Source organism: Triturus cristatus, chromosome 7 (genome assembly GCF_964204655.1).
Source record: "Triturus cristatus chromosome 7, aTriCri1.1, whole genome shotgun sequence".
Lineage (NCBI taxonomy): Eukaryota > Metazoa > Chordata > Amphibia > Caudata > Salamandridae > Triturus > Triturus cristatus.
Window position 1 is genome coordinate 1,650,123,412 of NC_140590.1, and position 19,985 is coordinate 1,650,143,396.

The 19,985-nt window shown below is 49.5% G+C and overlaps 1 protein-coding gene across 1 annotated transcript in view; it reads right to left on the reverse strand.

Annotated features, from left to right (window-relative positions):
• LOC146812629 (uncharacterized) overlaps positions 1-1,740 on the reverse strand; it is a 314,705-nt gene extending 312,965 nt beyond the window's left edge. The window contains exons 1-2 of the mRNA XM_085615178.1: positions 1,590-1,740; positions 290-1,064 (exon numbers count right to left, since the gene is read on the reverse strand). Coding sequence (XP_085471304.1) covers positions 290-908 — 619 coding nt within the window. The 5' untranslated portion in view covers positions 909-1,064; positions 1,590-1,740. The remainder of the gene's footprint in view (positions 1-289; positions 1,065-1,589) is intronic.
• Between the last annotated feature and the right edge of the window lie 18,245 nt (positions 1,741-19,985).

Sequence of the window (19,985 nt, forward strand, 5' to 3'; positions counted from 1 at the left end):
TTATCAAAGGGCACAGGCGTCACTCCCTTTCCCTGGCCGGGCCCGCCCATGGATATGTGCATATTGAGCAGGGGACCTTATCAGAAGTGGCCTAATTTGTTTGCAGGTGCGTTTCACCAGTGGTGTAAACGAATCCGTGCATTCTATACCACTCCCCCCCCCCCTTTTTTTTACATAAAATTTCACATAAGCAGTGTTTTTCGAAAAGGCAATATGCAAATGTGGGCAACTTATTTTTAGCGTTCACGGTCCGATTTTTAATCCCAATCCAACCCTGACCTTCACTCACCCATATAATAAAAGCCAGCCCTGGCGAGTTCCCTCGGCTGCACCGTGTCCTTTGGCCAGCCGCGGAACGTGTTCACCCGCTGCCATTCCTGATCCCTGCAACCAGCTAGAATACTTAACATGGAGGTCTCTGGGCCCTTACGCTGCACTTCTCTCCTTCGGTCTGGAGTTCGACCCACTGACAGCGGCTTGGGTATGTTGCCCACTTCCCTGCCCATGACGAAGTGGCAGTGCGGGTTGTGCTTCCGGTGCTCCTGCATGGCACTTGCCCGAAAGGTCTTGCAGTTCAGAATGCCCTCGCAAGAGAAGCACTGGACCCGGTCCTCGGGCCCCACGTAAAAGAAGCCAGCGCTGGCCAGGTCTAAGCGAAACGTCTGGGCCACCGGAACAAACCACCTGTGGAAGGACCTCAGCCGGTTCAGCTCGCGCTTCATCTCTCGCGTGCTGTCCTTGTTCCTCGCGCCATCTCGCTGGTTCTCGTAGGTCTTCCCAGGATGCTCGAGCACAGAGTGTAAGCGGCCATCAGATGCAAGAGGCGTCCCCGCCAGGTCTCTCGTGCCGGAGGAGCGACTTGTGGTACCACCAGGGGTACCTTGTGGACAGCGGGCGTGGTTACTCATACCGCTTACGCGAGAAAGTAGTGCCGCCTCAGGTTTTGGGGTGCCAGCAGGAATCCTTCACAACAGTGGCGGGGCTGCTGCAGTGCCCAGGGAGTTATTCAAGGAGGCCGATTTAGTCTTTATATAGGTTTCCAACAGCGCGAATATGCAGGGGTCCTAAAATAAATAAAAAAAGATAGGTTATTAGCAAATTCTAGGAAGGAGGTTGACACTTAATAGAGCAATAGGCCCGTAAATCGTCAGGACCAAAACAGAACGAGGGATGGAGGCGGGAGAGTGAACCCAAAGTCATTTACTAAGACAGCCGGCTCTAAAACTCGGACTACACCTCCCAGAATGCATCAACTTAATCGTGAACTCTGTGGTGGAGAAACATCTATGTTACAGCAAGGGTGTGGCGCACGGTAATGCAGCGGTACAAGTAAAGTCCTATGCATTCTAATAAGGGGGGGGGGGGGGGAGGAGAAAGAGAGCAGAAGGAAAGAGGAAAGGAGTCTGGAACATTTCCTTGTTTGCATTGGGACCCATGACAATCCTGCAACGGTACTGCGTTATAGGGAGCCGATTACGTGAGTAATGCAATTCAGATGGATCATTCTAAGCGGCGTTAGCACCCCCCACAAACAGAAGATATTAAACAAAGTAACTAGGTACGAGCAGACTAAATCAGGAACTACGTACCACAAAAAAGAGAGCGCACAGAGTTAAGCAAACAGTAAACTCCAAAGCAGTGAACAAGTAACTCCACAAAATGAAGCAAGCAGACAAAACGCACATACATATTCCCTCCCCACATTAATGGAGCGCGGGGGGGGAGAAACAAAATTAGTTCTCTCACCCCCAGACAAGAAATCACCAAACGAATGAAGGGCCGCCCACATCCACTTCCTTTTAAATGAACTACCAGTCCCACCTGATCACAGTGCGTTGCACAGAACCCCTATTCGTCCCAGGTGGGGCCTATTGTTGTTCCTTAATAGACACAGCCGTCTGATATCGAGCTTTTAAAGAGATAGCGTCATATCCACAGCATCCAGGCGCTGCAGGTAAAATATGGGGCGGAGCAGGTGGTCACAGCAAGGACAGCCGAGACTAGGTGATAGCGAGGGTATCCTTTGGACGTATTGGAGTCTGAGCATCCTTTCAAGGTAGTGGCGTTTCTGTGTGGCTTGATGGGCTGCATCGGAGTCTTTCTAGGCGCCCAGACCCGAGAAACTGTCAGTCACGGGAGAACGCATTCCACCTTGTGCCAAATACCCGATGGTTACCGTACCGAGAGTTCTTTAAACTTAATGATGCATTGTGGGAGGTATAATCATCCTGTCACCAGCCCAGTGTCTTTTAAATCATTATTTGGTCATGACTGCTTTCTAAACAACAGTTCATTGCATTTTGGGAAATGTAGTTCCAATTTTAACATTTTACGTATAGGTTAAAAACTACAGGCATTCACGCCAGCATGGAAAGTGCTGTTGGTGGAAAAAATAGTACTTGCTGAAAGTCTTACAGGTCAAAGGTAGTATGAACCAGCCTTCGGAGTCACCAGCCTGGTGAGGGGCCTAATGCGTTCCCCTATAGGGAGAGTGACTACTCCAAGTCACCAAGTGAGATCATTGACTTTCTTCTAAGAGTCCTCGTGATCAGTTATTTGAGCTTCAGTCAGCTCACAGCAACAATTTTAAACATTCATTATTTGAGGAAAAAGACATATCTGTGAGGGGAGAGACAATTGTCTGTGCGCCTTAGCAGTGGGAGGTGGTCATCCTCTGTTGTGCTACTTGTTTATTTTTGTGATGTGCTTGTGTGACTGATGGATGAGTATCTATTTAAAATGGGTGTGAGGATCTAATTCTGATATTGAGTGTTAGGTGATTGAATTTTTGTTGTTATTAGGATATTAGTTTACAGTGTAGCGTGAATGCAGATTGTGGATTTCTGTGCAAAGGCAAGTGTGTGGTATTTAGGTAAGTTGCAGTGTCTCTCCACTCCTGCATGAACGGAGATGTAGGGTAGTTCTGTGGATGCTGGTCATGAACAGTATTCAAGGGCATCGTGGCTAAGTGTTGGAATATGTGATGTGAGTGTGTCCTGGATGAGTGAGAGCTCCATCATCAGTCTGTGGGATGCGGCTCTGTAGAAGATGAACTGATCCAAGGAGAAACATTAGTCCTAGTAGGGTGTGTATATAAAGAGTCTACTTACACCCAACAAACCTTTTAAAATGCATCTCTGCCCATGTGGGCATTGGACTTTACAGAACCTCATAGTTCAGACCGTCTTTGGCTACTGCATGTAGAAAAGTGACCTTTTTGTATGGTCCCCCCCACACACTCACACTTCCCCCCCAAATGCTGATGGTTATGACTCTGATAGTCCACTGGGGCCAGCTGCCCAGGACCCAGTGCTCTCTCCCTAAAACTTTTTTTTGTGAATTGGTATCCCCCAATTGGCAAAGGACATTAACCCCCCCCCCCCCTATAAGCTCCTAATATATTGTACCAGTGATACCAAGGGCATGGGTTGTATTATTATTATTTTTTAGATTTGTACAGTGCATGGCTACCCAACCCAGGGTTTCCCAGTGCTACGTTACAATAACGGTGCCCAAGAGCACAGTAGAGACAGCTTATAGTAACTGCATTTAAAAGAGCCAGGTTTTAAGTTTCCCACGAAAGACTGGAAGCGAGCGGCAGGATCTCAACTCAGCAGGGAGAGAGTTCCACAGCTTTGGGTCTAAGAAGGAGAAGGCATGACCTCCTTGCCTAGATCTCCCATCACTCTGGCATCTGCTGAGAGATCCAAAATGCTAGAGCGTAAGGACCGCCTGAGAGTCTATGGCATCACCCAGGATCTTAGGTAGGAGGGACCGGAGTTCAAGAGACATTTGTGTACATAGCACAGCATTTTAAATTGAATAGAACATTCAGTTGGGAGCCAATACAATTCAGGAAGCAGGTTAACCATAGAATGGAACTTCGGGGATAAAGTAGCAGTCTTGGCGCTGGCTTTGGCACTATTTGGAGACGTTTAATAAGGTTCTTTGTTACTCCAATATACAGAATGTTTCTGAAATAAAGCCTCGCAATCACCAAGGGCTGGATGACTGTTCACTGGGCCAAGAATGGAAGACAACTTAACATTTTTTGAGCCATCTTAGAATGCTGAAGCAGGTAGTGGCCACTTTGAAGATTTGGTGACTAATAGAAAGACTCTTGTCCAACCAAACTCCAAGGTTCTTGACAACTAGTTGGTTAAAGGGGTCACCAGGGCTAGCCTGAGTGACCTAAGTAAACTACAGACAGCAGGCCTGCCATTGCAGACGGCAGGAGCAGTGCAAACTGCTCATACTTGATTTTGCCCTCACAGTGTGTGGCAAGGTCAATGCACTGTTTTTAATACATGCCAGTAACCCCTGAGGAAGGCCTCCTGTTAGAACTGGGGGTCTCTAGTTGGCAGAGGTAGGTACCTTTGACCAAATAGGGACCCGTGGGAGTACCCTCTGAGCTGGTTTCTTTGTACTTGAGGTGGCCAGAGGTATACGTGAAAATCAGGAGACTGTGGATTACCTTTACTACTGTCTCGGTTATCAGTATTCTAATACTACTATTGGCCGATGGAATTTTATGGATAAATCAAATCAAATCAAATCTTTATTTCGGTTATTGCTAACCATAAAAGACATACATAAAATAAACAATTCATTGTTACAGAGACACCAACCATTTTAGTGCAAGAAAAATATTGCTATTTAAAATATAGAAACAGAGCGAGGGGCATGGTTTCACTGGTCCAAACAGTTTCTCAATCTAATACATAGTTTTAAAAATTCCTTCATTTGGAGAACACTGTCACTGTGCAAAAGCTGCAAGTACAAAAGAGCCGGTCTGATTTGTTTAAAATCAAGTTTTTTTAAAAGAGTCACTAAATATAATTTGCGAGGAAATTCATAAAATTTACATAAAAAGATAAAATGCAGCATATCCTGCGGAGACTTTCCGTCGCAGCCGCAGGGCGCTGGCAATTTTTTAAAAATGTCACCTTTGGGTCTAATAAGCAGATGATGAAATTGGTTAAACCTAAATCTGGTCAGTAAAAATTTCTCATGTGAAGAAAAAGACCCTTCCAAATATGGTTCGATGGCCAAGGTAGTCTTAAGCATAACAAATTTTCTCACACTTGGTTTCTGTAGCTCTATGTCTTCTCTTGTAGTCCTCTTATCACACAGAAATAAATGTTTTATTTGCTCCAGATCTCCCCTGATAATTGATTGTGGATTAGAAAAAAGATCAGGGCGACCAAGTTTGTCAAAATTTGTTTTTAAATAGCTTAACCAAGGAGAACTCAATGCCTTGTCCAGTGACATAAAGTCCTTAATGATTAAATGTGTTAGGGGTATGTTCTCATTTAACCAAATTTTAAGCCAAAACATCAAAGGGCGTAAGGAGAGCAAGTCGCATATATATTGGGACCCCAACTCCTCATGGACGGTAAAATTAGCTGTACCAGATGGGACACACAATAAACGCTTCATAAAACGATTTTCAACAATCTGTAAATGCTCTCCATTAACATACCCCCAAAGTTCGCTACCATAGGATACAGTCGCCACAGACTTAGCATTGTACAATTTCAACATTGCACAGATAGGCTTTTTTCCCAATTTAGTTGCGAAATTAAATATTGATGCATTAACCCTCACCATTTCACCTTTTTTCTTTACAAGATGGGGTTCCCAATTTAATTTTGTATCAAAGAGAACTCCTAGGTAACAAAATGTTTTAGTTGAGGGTATTATTTCTCCACCAATCCTAAATTGGAAGGGTTTTCTTGGTTGCTGACCAACTTGTAACACAAAGGATTTAGAATTATTTACCAAGAGGTCTCTATCTCTCATGAATGTATTAAAAGCTGTTAATAATGATTGCAGACCCCTCTCGGTCCTAGATATAAGTACTGCATCATCTGCATAAAGAAGTATTGGAATTCCTCGCCTGCCAACTCTAGGACAATCAGCATGAACATCTTGAAGCACCCCATCCAGATCGTTAATATAAAAGTTAAAAAGAAAGGGGGCCAGGATGCAGCCCTGCCGGACACCCTTTCCGATACTAAAATTATTAGATACACTTAGATCCAAGGAGTATCTCACATTGGCACTGGTATTATAGTGCAGGGCAACCAAAAAATCAACCAAACCGCTATCAACCCCTTTAGACCTCATGGATTGCCACAGCTTACACCTATTGACACAGTCAAACGCTGAAGACAAGTCCATAAAGGCAAGATGAATTGTACCTTTCTGTATTATGGTATATTTACTTAAGATCAGGAAGAGATTAAGGCATTGGGTAATTGTAGATCGACCTTTACTAAAACCGTACTGCGAAAGAGACATAATGTTCTTTTCCTCCACCCACTCAATCAATCTTTGCAGTACAATTCTTCCTACAATCTTGACCATAGAATCTAATAAAGAGATCGGGCGATAGCAGTGTGGGCTGCCCTTATCGCCCTTTTTAAAAACTGGGACGATTGTGGAAACACCCCAAGATCGTGGGCATCCTTCTTTTACAGCTGCGTTAAAAACTGATTCTAAAATCGGTGCCCAGAAACTCGGATCAGATTTGTACAAATCAGGGGGGATCCCGTCCGGGCTAGGGGCTTTTCCCCCTGTGATTCCCTGTATGCCCTCTAGGACCTCGGTTCTGTTAAAAACAATCTGCACACTAGCTTTACTACAGTCAGTACTGGTATCCTTATCCTCTGTACAGCAATATAATTTTTTAAAGTGCTCTTCCCACTCCTCCTTGGATATATAACTTTCAGTACCATTTCCCGGGTCCTGTGTCAGAAATGGTTTTCTCATCAGGGCCCAGAAAGCTGTACTACTTCCAAGGGTGGCAGGGTCTAAGATCGCTAACCACGCCTCTTCCCTTAGAAGTTCCTTATGTCTTGCAATGGTATTTTTATAAATCTTTCTACATTGCTGGACATCGGCTTTTATCCTAGGCTTAGATGACAATGCTACTCTTAGGTTTTTGGCTGCTAGAGTGCAGTCCTTATTAAACCACTTTGGACCTTTTAGGGAGTCTGAATTTTTTATAGGAACTGATAGTAATTGAGATACCTTCATTGCTAACCGATTGAAGGCATTTAAAACAATGTTTGGGAGTGCATCTACTTGCGTGCATAACGAAATCTCGTCAGCACAGGTAGTTTTTATTTCGGTGTACAACTGGTCAGGGGTTACCAAGGACCATCTCAGACGGCGTCTGCCATCAGTGGTATTCACCCTACCAATGAGAGGTTCCACTCTTTCTTTTGCTATCAGTGGACCCCTCAAAAGAGCAGTGAGAGGATTGTGGTCGCTGAATTCACTGACTTCAATAGAGAAGGATCCTACAAAAGTCTGCATGGCAGAAGTTAACATAATAAAATCAATGAAAGTTGCCCTGTCATTCCCCTTAAACGTTGGGGTATCAAAGCGCTTATTTGGGGCCATCAATGCCATCATAGGGGTTAATTCTAATTCGTTAAGCATATCATTCAAATGTTCCCCCTCAGTTGTATGCTCAAAGTGAAAATTCTCACAGACCGGACAATTAATTTCTGTGATCAGTTTAAAAAGAGGGTCTCCACAGGGATGAACATTAAAATCCCCAGCCACCATGAGGTTGTGAAGACAACCCTTCATGGAGTTACTGATAAAAGAATGCAATGTAACTATCTGTCTAGAATTGGTGCTACAAGTAGTGGAATTATAAAAATTAACCAGACCGGCCGTGCAGTTTTCTCCATTTAAAACTAAGCCAATAATACCAGTGTGGTTGGTTGCAATTCTCCGAACCTTACAACATATAGCTATAGATATAAACACAACCAGGCCCCCCTTAGCTCTGCCCCTATTTGTTGCTACTGCCGGAACGTAGTAGGCCTTAAACCCTTCCAGGAAGTAATTACAATCGATTGACCAAGTTTCCTGTAAACAGATAATTTGGTACTTTTTAATATACTCAATCCAATTGCAATCCTCCATTTTGGAACCAAGACCCGCAATGTTCCAAGATATTATATTATTAGAGATATTGACAGCCGAATTACGTTCCGAACATTCCGTATCCCTAGAGCCATGAATTTCCTGCCCGCCCGATACCGCCTGTCAGTCACATAACTCTAATCCCGAAAGGGCATCAAATCTATTATGAGTTGCAATGTTGAAGACATTACCTCTCTGTTGCCCCACGTTATAATCAAACCCATCATTAAGGGGCAGAGAATGTGAGGGTAAACGTGTTCTAAATGGGCCAGGGGTTGGTGGATTTCTAATAATATGGGAATAAAAGAACCCCAGAGGCCGTATACAAATACTGCTGGGAGTGTTGGCTAGTGCAGCAGCTCTAAGTAGAACTGTAGCAGCATGCTGAGGATGCCTAAAATTAATAATAACGCAGTCACCATTTATTGTCTTGCTGGACGATCCAATCCAGCTGACCCTTCTTGTCGTCAATATTTGATCTGCATACTTAACGGGAAACCCACAATTCTTGTTAAGCCAGAAAACTGTCCTGTTCTTTAGAGAGTCGTGATTTTCTTCATACACCTGATGCGCTTGGGGCTGAATAGGAGGGACATTCGTAAGCACAGCCACATAGGGAGCACAATCAGGAGGAAGGTTTACATGACGAGTTTTCTTTGAGTGGGTATGGATCAGATTTCCCTCAAGAGATCTCGTATTAGTGGTATTCTGCAATGTTATTGTCATGGGACCTGATAAGACAGGGTCAGCCGCAACCACTTTATTCTGTGTGTTGATCTGCCTAATTGATGGGATATTAGATACACTACTTTTTGATGATCCCGGGTCAGCCACAAGTGGATTGTTAATGGCTGCATCTGATTTACCAGATACTCCAGCCAAGTGGGTTTTTAATAAGCCACCTAATCTATCAACTTCTGAGGCCATAGTATCTAATTTATCTAGCAGTGGTTGCAACAGCTCTACAATTTTTTCCTCTAATTTTCCCTCCAGAGAGTTAAATAGGAGAGTTAATGATTCAGGGGCGATGTTAGAGCTCAATCCGCCCATGCCACTACCCTCCCCTAGAGTCTTTTGCTGTCCCCCACTGTTAGAGACTCTATTGCCCCTACCGGTTTTACTCTTGCAGTGGTTGCCCGTGCGCTTAGCTTGTACCTTCCTGCACATCCTTATCGGTCTTTGCTTTGGTGAAAGGGGAGATAAGGGTGATGAATCTTCCTCAGTTAATTCTATCAATTCAGGTACACCTTCAGGGTCCACTACAGTCTGATCTATATGTATTTGCGCTGTAGTAATTATAGCTGCCACACTTCCCCCGTTCAGGCCATCTATGGGAGCTGTCACTATCAAGGGAGGCGGTAGTTCGGCAACATCATTGCCTCGCCCAAGGGACGCTCTACGGGTGTTGTTGATTTGAGTCACCTTTTGCACCAGGTAATTATCCATAGTGCCAGCCCCCTTAGTGGGTTTATTCGTCTTGGCCTTATGCATAATAGCAGTAATCCTTAGAACCAAGCGCTTTGTTCTCTTTTTACCAGGGACTATATATCCCTCTAGTATATCTTCAACCCACGTTACACAACTATAAATAATTACTACACAGTGACTGTCTGCAATACATACAATGTCCGTGGCCCAGTCCAGTCTCTTCCGTCCTCTGAGGGCCTCAGAGGGCCCGCCCTTTGCCCGGGCTTAGCCCGGCGCCGCCCGCGCGCGTCCCGCGACGCGGAGGAAGCTTCAGATAGTCATTTCATATTATTGATATATCGTTTGAGACTGAAGTACATATTTCGAATCTTTATGTGATAACTGCCCTGATGAAGTCTGTGGCTTACACCACAAAAAGACGAAACACGTGTTGGCAAGGACTCTGTTGAAGCACTGTAAAGAAATAAAGAAGATAAAGAAGAACATTTGTGGCAACGTTTATTAAGAAACTGTATATAATTGCTGTGGACAAATTTTGCTAAGGATATATCCCACTTTTTGTAAAATCCAACGTACACAGTTAAAAATATGATTTTAAAAAGGTTTCAAGAACTTGTACCATAGAAATCTATGGATGTGTGACTTTTCACCAAAGTACCTGTAGATGCAACAAAAAATCCCAAGCCAAACAGCTGCGGCATCGGAAAACAAAGATATGCGACACTCCTGAGATCCTGAGGAGGCGATGCCCCGCTGCATGCACCAGACGGGTTGCGTCGAGTCCGGCCTATAGGGGAACGATGCGTCGAGACTTCGTGCCGGTTCCGGTTCGCAAGTGATGCGTCGGGAAAGTGTCTCGCACAGGTACGATGCATAGGTCTTCGGGATGTGACTCCGATCAAGGCGGCGTTGTGTGGCGCAGCATCGGCCCTCTTTAGCTGCAATCCCTCATTGCGTTGGTTCTTGCAGTGGCGACAGGCTCTGCGATGATCTTCACAGCGGCACGGCGAGGCGATGGAAATCTTCTCGCATCGTCGAGATGCGCCGGTGAAACGTGCCGCAAGAAGAGTGATGCAACGGGTTCTGCAGTTCTTTTCACGCTTCTTCTTCTTCCAGCTCCCAAACAGCAGCAAACAACCTCCAGAGGCCCTCCAATTGGGTCAGGCACTTCCAGGCAGGTCAGAACTCACACAGCAGAGTTCAGGGGAGCTGGGGGTGAATTCTTTTTGTTCCCGGGACTTCAAAACAGGAGGCCAGATCTCTTCGGGCCCTTGGATATCTTCTTCAAGCAGGGGACACAGCATACAGCAAAGTCCTTGTCCTTTCCTTGGCAGAATAGCAACTGCAGATTAGCCCCAGAACACACAGCAAGGGCAGTCCTTCTCTTCAGTTTCTCCTCGGCAAAGGTTCCTCTTGAATTCCAGGATGATCTAAAGTTCAGGGGTTTCAGCTCTCATATTTAGTCCCCAAAATTCTTTGTTCTCAAGGCGTAAGGGGTCCTGAACCCAGTCCAAACCAGTTCTGTGTGCACTCTGCCAGTGCACAACTTCTTCCTTTGTTAGTGTGCGCAGGGTCATCAGACACACCACAGGGGGTGGAGCCAGAATTGTGGAAGGCAGCCACAGCCCTATTAAGGTCCCAGTGCTACTCCTCCCACCACTCCAAATGCAGATCTGCCTATTCAGCCTAGTGCTGACTCACCCAGACTCCTGGAGCCACCCCAGCCCCTGTCACTCTCAAGCCAGACAGTCAATCCACAATCAAGCATAGGCACACAGAAAGGTTGAACAAGAAAATAGCCACTTTCTAAAAGTGCTATTTTCAAACACAGAATTTAAAAACCATCTTTCCTAAAAGATGTGCTATTAAATTCTGAGTTCAGGGATACACTCATTTCGCATCTTACTTCTATGGGAAGATATGCTTGTAAAATTGTTACACAGCATTCCCCATTCTGTCTTATGGGCAAGGTAGCCTTTCAATAGCGAAAAACGAAATTGGCAGTATTCAACTATCAGGACATTTTGCACACACCAGTACATGTCCTACCTTTCACATACACTGTACCCAGCCCAGGAGGGTACCTTGGGCCTACCATAGGGGTGTTATATGTGTAAGAAAAGGGGAGGGTAAGGCCCAGCAAGTTGGTGCACTGGCCAGGTCGACATGGCAGTTAACACTGCGCGCAGGCACTCCAGTGCCAGGCCTGAGTCCTCTTTTCAGGGCTACTCATGTGGGTAGCACAATCAGTGCTGCAGGCCCACTAGTAGCATTTGAGTTACCAGCACTGACACACTCAATGCACTTTACTAGGGACCTACTGGTAAGACAAATATGCCAATCATGGATAACCAATCACCATAACAATTTACACAGAGAGCATATGCACTTTAGCACTGATCAACAGTGGTAAAATGCCCAGAGTTCTATAGGCAACAACCACAGGTCAGGAAAAACAAAGGAGGAAGAAGCAAAAAGTTTGGCAATAACCCTGCAAAAAGGGCCATTTCCAACACCTCCTAACCGCAGGAGGCAGGGTGCATTATATTAAAGGTGAGGGCATGTAAGTGCAAACCTATATGTCCCTATAGTTGCCTTTACCATTAAAGGACACTAGAAGTGATAGATGGCCCGTAGATAACATGGGCTGGCACCTAGGCAACCATTATGGTACCGCCTAAATATGTCATTTTAGGTATCAAATAATGTGCTTCATCACCCCTGACATGAATCGCATGCCGAGGACGATGTGGTATGCACCCAGGTGGCTAACTTAAAGGTTTCCCACCTGGTGCCTCAGCCTTTCCTGTCCTCTGACTGCCAGCCTGTGCTTGCTGCCACCAAGACCGGAGTCTGACCTCCTGCCAGGAGGCGTGAACTCACCCAGGAGTCAGAAACAATGGCCTGGATGGGAAGGAGGTCACAACTCCCTCCGATAGGCTGGCTAGTGAAGTGGCACATCAAGGTGGTGAGCTTCAAAGGCTGCACCACCTGTGATATGCAACCAGGCTGCCTCCAAAAGGAGGAAATATCCATTCCTCTGCTCCAGGCACATTTGCACTCAGGCAGGGGATACAATTGGGTATTCAGAAGGTGTACTCTCACAGAAGGCTAGCCACACCTCTTGGGTGGGCTACTTGGTCTGTGCAGCAAAGGAAGACGTCTGTCATTTTTAAAAGTAGTAGAATAGTGGGTTCTGGGTAGAAAAGGTGACCCTCAACCCTGGATGTGGTTACTTCAGGGGCAGATTAGCTGCTGGGGCAAGAAGCCGATTGGCCATTTGCAGCCACACCCCTAACGCCCCCAATCTAGGATTTAAGAGCTACCCTGACACCAGAACCTCAGTTCTGATCTGACCTGCAACTAGGACAAAAGAAGAGACACGTCTGTAAAAACAGGAGTTTCACAAACCAAAGGTGTGATACTCTGCACCTGTAACAACCTTCCTGGTATGGCACAAACACAGCTTTTTCTGGACCCAAGTTTGGTTCCCCCAGACAGAAAAACTCCTTTGAGAACCAAAGGCATCACTAGACTCCTCTCGATTAGTGGCAGTAGTCCCCTGCAACCGCAGGTTAAAAACATTGTATCGGACCAGAAGAATCACTGACCAGCGGGCACTTCGAGGGAGAACCCATAAGTAAATGTTCCGGTGAACTGTGAGAAATGTAGTCCTGACCTAAATGAAGTTTCAGGTGGCTACCATGTTCCCCAAGACCTCCAGACGTCTAAATAACTTTCTTCTGTGCCTACCACTGCCAAGGCTTGTTAGTCGCCCGTCCGGTAACAATTCCCTTTGCTCAATCCTGCACATTGAGGGAACTCTGAAAAACCTTCATCCGCCATCAGTATTTGCTTTGTTGTTGTCTTTTTGCACCTTGTTCCCCACCAGCAATGTGTAAGCGGTAAAACCAGCTCTCCCACGGCTCCCGCTTTCAGCACCAAGGATAGCTTGAACAAGTCTACACTCGGGCTTCTTGAGCCAGGTAAAAATGCACTGACTGTCGTGGCTTGGTCCCAGGACCCGCATCACCTTGACCCTCCTTGGGTTCCTTGCAGCTAGCCCTGCAAGTGGCCGAGTGTCAATACTTCTTTTTCCATTGACAGCAATGCAAACTTTCTGCAGTAGTGAATGACTGTGATTTATGTGTTCTTCTAAAATCCACAACTCCAGGTATATGCAGCTGATCTTGTTCATTTAGGTGTCTAAATTAAGATAAAAATCTGCTTTATTTTTATACACTGGTGTCAGATTTCTTTCGAGTCATGTCAATTGCTTATCGTATCCAGGTTGGTACTATGAAATGCTTAACATATGTTTCTCTAGTAAAACCTGACTGCTCTTTGCCACTCTATACTGAGCTAAGGTTTTATGAGGTGTGGCGCAGCAGCCAGGGTGCCTGACTCCAGACCACAGGGTTGACGGTTCGATCCCCGGTGCCAGCAGCAGGCTTGCCCAGCACCATGTGACTCTGGGCAATAGCTCACTTAATCTTCCCGACGGCCCCAGCACCGGGACACCTCACCGGAGGTAGCTGTGCGCTTTTACAAATATTATTGTGAACCCAGGGCCCATCTTTGGGGTATTGTGAGAGTATTGCATGGTGAAGTCTAACCAGCATCACCACGTAATACTCCACCTTCCTACACTACACATTTAGGGTCAGGTGACCATCATTGAATATCTCTGTCCAGCGTGGCATCGTTTTTGAGCTTGGCAGGGAAAACAAACAATGACCCTGACATGCAGGAAGAGAACTCCATGTGTGTCAGAGGCAATTTTTTTGTTCTTCCAAAAAACTCCTGCTTTCAGAATTTGAGTAAAATAAAAAAAAAAATTAATCTGGGAAAAAAATACTGCTTTCTCAGCAGAAGGGCTATAATCAGGGCTACTGGAGTTGTGCAGCAGGGTTCACCAAATTATGCAGCAAGAAAAGGAACATTTTGTGACCTAATGCATCATAATGTATGATAGTATAACTTCATCATATTGGGCCAGATGTATCAAAGGGTGTTGCCCATTCTGGGTCTATGGGGAAATGTGTTGATACATATGGCCCTTTGTCATTTCTTTCACATATTAACACTGTCTTGGCAATTGGAAAGGCATTTTTCTGAAGAGTGGAATGATTAGTTAGGGGCACTGGAATGTTCTCACATTTTTGTTGAACAGTTCACTGGTACACTTGCAGGTATTGCATAAACTCATTGTAGAGGCACAGTGGTGTTTTACTTTTTTAATTGTTAATCTGCAAAGGTCTACCGCTTTCCCTTCTTGAAAAGCCAGCATGGCTCTCTAATCTGCTCACAAAAATCTTTTTTCTAAAGTGCAACATCTGTCTACACAATTTATTGGCTGCATGGTCACATTCTGTTCTGTGTCCTGCACAAGGATTCAAGTTGAACGGTGAAACTTAAACTCAATTGTGAGATCTTTCAAAAGATAGAAAAAACAGAATTTGTACACACAGTCACTGTTTGCGTGGTTACACCTGATGCGCTCAACATGTGACTTTTTTTTAGTGAGATAATTTCCAATTTGTTGCTTTATTCTTCTCTTCTATTTAGAATAGACCCTGAATAAGGGACTGAATCCCAAAATGCATTCGGCAGAGCATAACACAAGAACTGATTGTTGTTTTTTTATTTTTAATCCTCATTCGCCTCGGACCACAGTGAGCATACTATCCATCCACACCGTTACTCATTAATAGAGAAGCGTAGGCTGGTGTAAGGGAGAGCGAAAAGAAAAACGCCCCCACCTACCGGCACACCAGTAGACTAGAATAACTCTGTCCCAAAGGAAAGGGCACGTTCACTCTCCCATATGGTCCGGGTTACCCTGACGACTGCTAATGTTGGCAATGGGGGAGGGAAGGATGCCCAACGCAGTCAGGAGAGATCCAAAGAGGCATAATCATAGGATCCATGATTTTAGAACAAAAACTGTTATCCAGACGGCGATGCCTTTCTGACCCCCCCCCCCTGCACAGTCTCATCACTCACACGCGACGAGGTACCCCAAAAACGGAAATAAACACAATAGATACTACAATGGCAGCATGGCAATCCATAGGGCAGCTTGCCAACAAACTACCAAATATGCCCCAACGATGCCCCAGGCACATCATGCGACCCTATCACAGGAGGCTGGTCTAATGCGGCTGCTTTGGGAGGCAGGAATAAGTACCATGCAAGACCTTTACCCGGGTGGCACTTTCCTCACCTCTGTAGCTCTACAGTATGTTACTAACCCTACACTGCTTTTTCAGTTCACTGTTCACAAATTGAGGTGCGCTATTAAATCGCATTATGGTACGTACCCGGCCGAGCCTCCGGTTCTCCAATCCCTACAGTTATTATTAACTGCTCCCACACGAAAAAAGTTACCAACTAAGTTATACAGGGCAATACGAGCTGAGAAACTCAGCGGATCAGATAGGAGCCTTGCACGTTGAAATGACACATTGAGGGCGCACTGCAAGATGGCCGCACTGATGTGAGGCTCCCGATGCTCGACCCCTCGCATCCGGCCTTTCTCCGTGTTCCGCTGACCTAGCAGCGCCCCGGAGGTCCCTATCTGCTGCGGGACCGGGGCTCTATCATCGGTGACATTCTTGGCCGTCTACATGCTCCCTGGCCCGAGTTTTGCCGACTTTCGCTTCGCGGCCACGAGGGACGCGGCTGGCTGGATCTGAGGCCGGCGCCGGGGGCTACGCGAGACCGCCGCGCCCGAGGGAGGCACGGGCCGTGTGGCCGGCGGCGACTGGTCTTACAGCGCGGGACCCGCGGAAGAGGGTCCCGGTCCTGTCCGGAGCTGCTGATCCCTGATCCCGGTTTGGAGGGGTGCTTGCTGTGCCCACGGGACTCCTGAGCCCTGCAGAGACCCCGAGACAACGCCGATCCGAGGAGAGAGGCGCGCACCTGAGTGAGCGGCCCCGTGGGGCCGGGCCTGGATTCCTTCCCTGTGGTGGCCGAGAACTGGCGCAGACAGCGTGTAGCACCCACAACAGGTACTGGCGTCGGCGGTTGGCGGCGGGGGCCCATCGCCACACGAGGGTCCGTGTGCTCCCCTCCCCCGTCGCCGCCTGGGCAGAGAGGGCCCCCTATTTCCTCCCCCCTCCTTGGGGGGGGTTCAGTTGCAGATCGCGGCGGGGAGCGCCGCCGGAGTGTGCCCGGGAGGCCGCTGTGGGGGCTTAGTTGGACACGGGCCCTGTGCCTGAGATAACGGTGGGACTAGACCACGCCGGGTCACCTTTACGCGGGGCTGCGGCACCCCCGGTGGTCTCTTGGCCCGTCGCAGCGGGAGGAGGGCACCGCTCCTGCCCCTCGAATCCGCACCAGCTGGCTGTTGGGACACTGGGACGGCGAGCCACACAGCGCCTGGGCGCCGGCGCACGTGCCCCGAGGGCAGTCATGGGCAAGGAAAGGGGTGCCAAGTCGGCGGCCGCGCCCCACCAGACCAAGATTGATCGCTTCACGACCTCCGAGCCCCCGGGTGTTGGGGGGGAGGCGGCGCCGACTCCCGGCACGGACCTTGCCGCCATTCTGCAGGCCATCACCGCCTCCCGCACGTCCTTGGAGGGGATGGTCGGGGAGGTGAAGGTGGACGTGGCGCTCCTACGACAAGATCTCCGCAATGCCACGGCCCGCATCACCAAGACGGAGTCCCGAATTTCGACCGCGGAGGACGACATCCGGCAGCTCCAAGATCAGGTCCGGGAGCTCACGGCCCATTCCAAGGAACTGCACCGGCGGGCGGAGGATGCCGAAAACCGGGCCCGCCGCAACAACCTCCGCCTGGTGGGCTTTCCGGAGGGGGTCGAATCTGGCCGCACCGACGACTTTCTAGAGAAGTGGTTCAAGTCCTGGATGCCGGCGGCCAGCTTGTCCACCTGGTTCGTAGTGGAAAGAGCGCACCGGTCGTTGGCCGCCAAACCTCCGGTGGGGGCCCCACCGCGCCCCTTCATCCTGCGGATCCTCAATTTCAGAGACAGAGACGCTATTCTGAAGGAGGCGCGAGTGCAGTCTCCCCTGTCCTTCAATAACCACACCATCATGGTTTTCCCCGACTACACCCGGGAGGTTCAAGAGCAACGCCGCTCATACCTGGAGGTGAAACATAAGATGCGCTCCTTGGGTCTTCGCTACCAACTTCAATTCCCGGCCCGCCTCCGCGTGGTCTTTCAGGATAAGACCCTGTTTTTCGACACTCCCCGGGCGGCCTGGACTTGGCTCACTGAGGAGCGACCCCTGCGCCAATCTGGGCGGGCGTCCCCGGCTCGGAGGCCTTCGGACCTGGATACAACCAGACCTCCTCGCCCACGCCGCAGGAGATGCACACAGTCCCGGCGGCCCCGGGGTGGGTTGGCAGCTGGGCCTCGCTCCACGAGCATGTCGGGCAGGAGGCCGAGGGACTCGTCTGCCTCATCCGGGACATCCTCTCAGGCAGCTGGGGGCCTCCGGAGCCGGTCACCGCGCCCGCCGGACCCGTCCCTGACCCCCCTCATCGCGCCTGTGGACCTTTCTGATCTCTCACGCAGCCCGGCCATTTGACTCTGGGTGGTCTTCTGTTTTGGCAGCAGCTCTGGCGGCCCGGTCCCGCGGCTGAGGCCTCCGCCACGGTCCTGGACTCAGCGGATCTCCGCTCATGGGTAGTAGTCTAGGCCGGGACACTTGCATCCGTACTTCTGGAGGGGTCCACCACGCTCTTGACACCCGAGCGTTTCGCTTGGGGCTTTTGTAATAGTTGTTGAAGTTAGGGCGACAGATGCTTCAGTTCTCGAAGTGTAGGGTGGGGGGTTGGGGGTTGGGGGGTGGGTTTTGTTGGATGTTTTGTTGGATGTTCCTCCTAGGGAGGGTGGTCCTCTTCGTTTGTGTCTGGTTTTTCCTGGGTGCGCCGCATCGCTGCTTCCCGCGAACGTTACCGCAAAGCTCCGCGCTTGCTCACACACACGACCTGCTGCTGCCCGCTCCTGTCTTGGCGCCCCTTGGCTTCCTCCCGCGGGCGTCATTGCAGCGCTCCGCGCTGGCTCACACACACGGTCTGCTGCCACCCGCTCCCAGCCTGGCACCCCTGGCCCCCTATTGCCTGTCCCCTGCCTTCCCCATGGGTCCTGGTCCCTGTGCGCCGGTGCGGCATGATGTCCTCCTGGCTCCCCTGGGGTGGCTCCGACCCTGCGGCGTCCCATTGCGCCCGTTGTATCTATGGCTGACGTAGCCCCCAGGGCGCAGCTGCGTATCCTGTCCTGGAATGTGAACGGCCTGCTGGATAGGCTTAAGCGCACGGCGGTCCTTAAGTATGCTCAGCGCGTTGGGGCCGACGTCCTCCTCCTTCAGGAGACCCATCTCCTTGGGGAAAAATGCCCTTTCTTGGCGCGTTACGGGTACGACCGGGTGTGGCACTCGGGGTTTTCCCGTGGTTCCCGCGGGGTGGCGGTCCTGCTGCGTCATTCCTTCCCCTTCGTCCTTCAGAGGGTGGCCCGTGCGCCCCATGGAATCGAGATTGCTATTTGTGGTACACTAGAGGGTCGCCCGGTCAGCTTCCTTTCGCTCTATGTGCCCCCCTCGGGATTGTCGCAGGCTTTATCCCACGCTGCCTCGTTGTTGGACTCTCTCCCCGTGGGCGCTACCGTCCTTGGGGGCGACTTTAACGCGGTCCTGGCCCCACAGCTGGATTCGTCGGGACCGATTTCGGATTCCAGCGCCGCGGGGGCGAGACAGCTGGCGGGATGGGCGGAGGCCCAGGGCCTCTGCGACGCCTGGAGGCTCTGGCATCCTCACGATCGTCAATACACCCACACTTCAGCCGCTCACCACTCTCACGCCCGTATTGATGTGATTTTTGTCCCTCCCACCGAGTGCGGAAGCGTCCAGGATGCCCGCATCCTTCCCAGGGGCATTTCGGACCACTCACCAGTCCTCCTGGGTCTGGGCCCCCCGCCTCACGCGGCTAGGCCGGTGTGGAGGTTCAGCGCCTGGTTCCTCCAGGATAAGACATTGCGTGAGGCGGTTGGCACTGAGCTTACTCATTATTACGGTGCCAATGAGGGCTCCGTTTCGTCGGCGGGCACCCTCTGGGAGGCTTGCAAGGCAACCATCAGGGGGGCGGCCAAGGCACATGTGGTGCGGCACCACCAGACACAGCTGCGGCAGCTCACTGCTTGCGAAGCCCGGGCGCTGCGGCTGGAGCAGTCGCTCTCTGAGCACGACGACCCGGTGGTGGACCGACAGTTGCGGCTCCTTCGTCAGGAGATTTGTCAGCGGTCCCTCGAGGCGGCCAAGCTTCTTTGGCAGTCCTCGGTAGCGAGGGTGTATGGCTGGGGAGACAAGAACGGTGCACTGTTGCACCGCCTGGCCACTTACCCCAGGGCGTCGCGCATCATTCCGGCAATTACCGACTCGTCGGGGGTGCTCCAGTCCTCCTCCGTGGCGATGGCAGCGGCATTTGCCCAGTTCTATTCTCAGCTCTACCGAGCGCGTGCGCCGGACCTTTCTCTGGACGCCCTGCTCGCGCCCGGGAACGCCTGCCTGGCCCGGCTTCGGCCGGACGAAATGGAGAGCCTGGAGGCCCCCATCTCCGTCGAAGAGATCGGGGAGGCAATCGGGCGTAC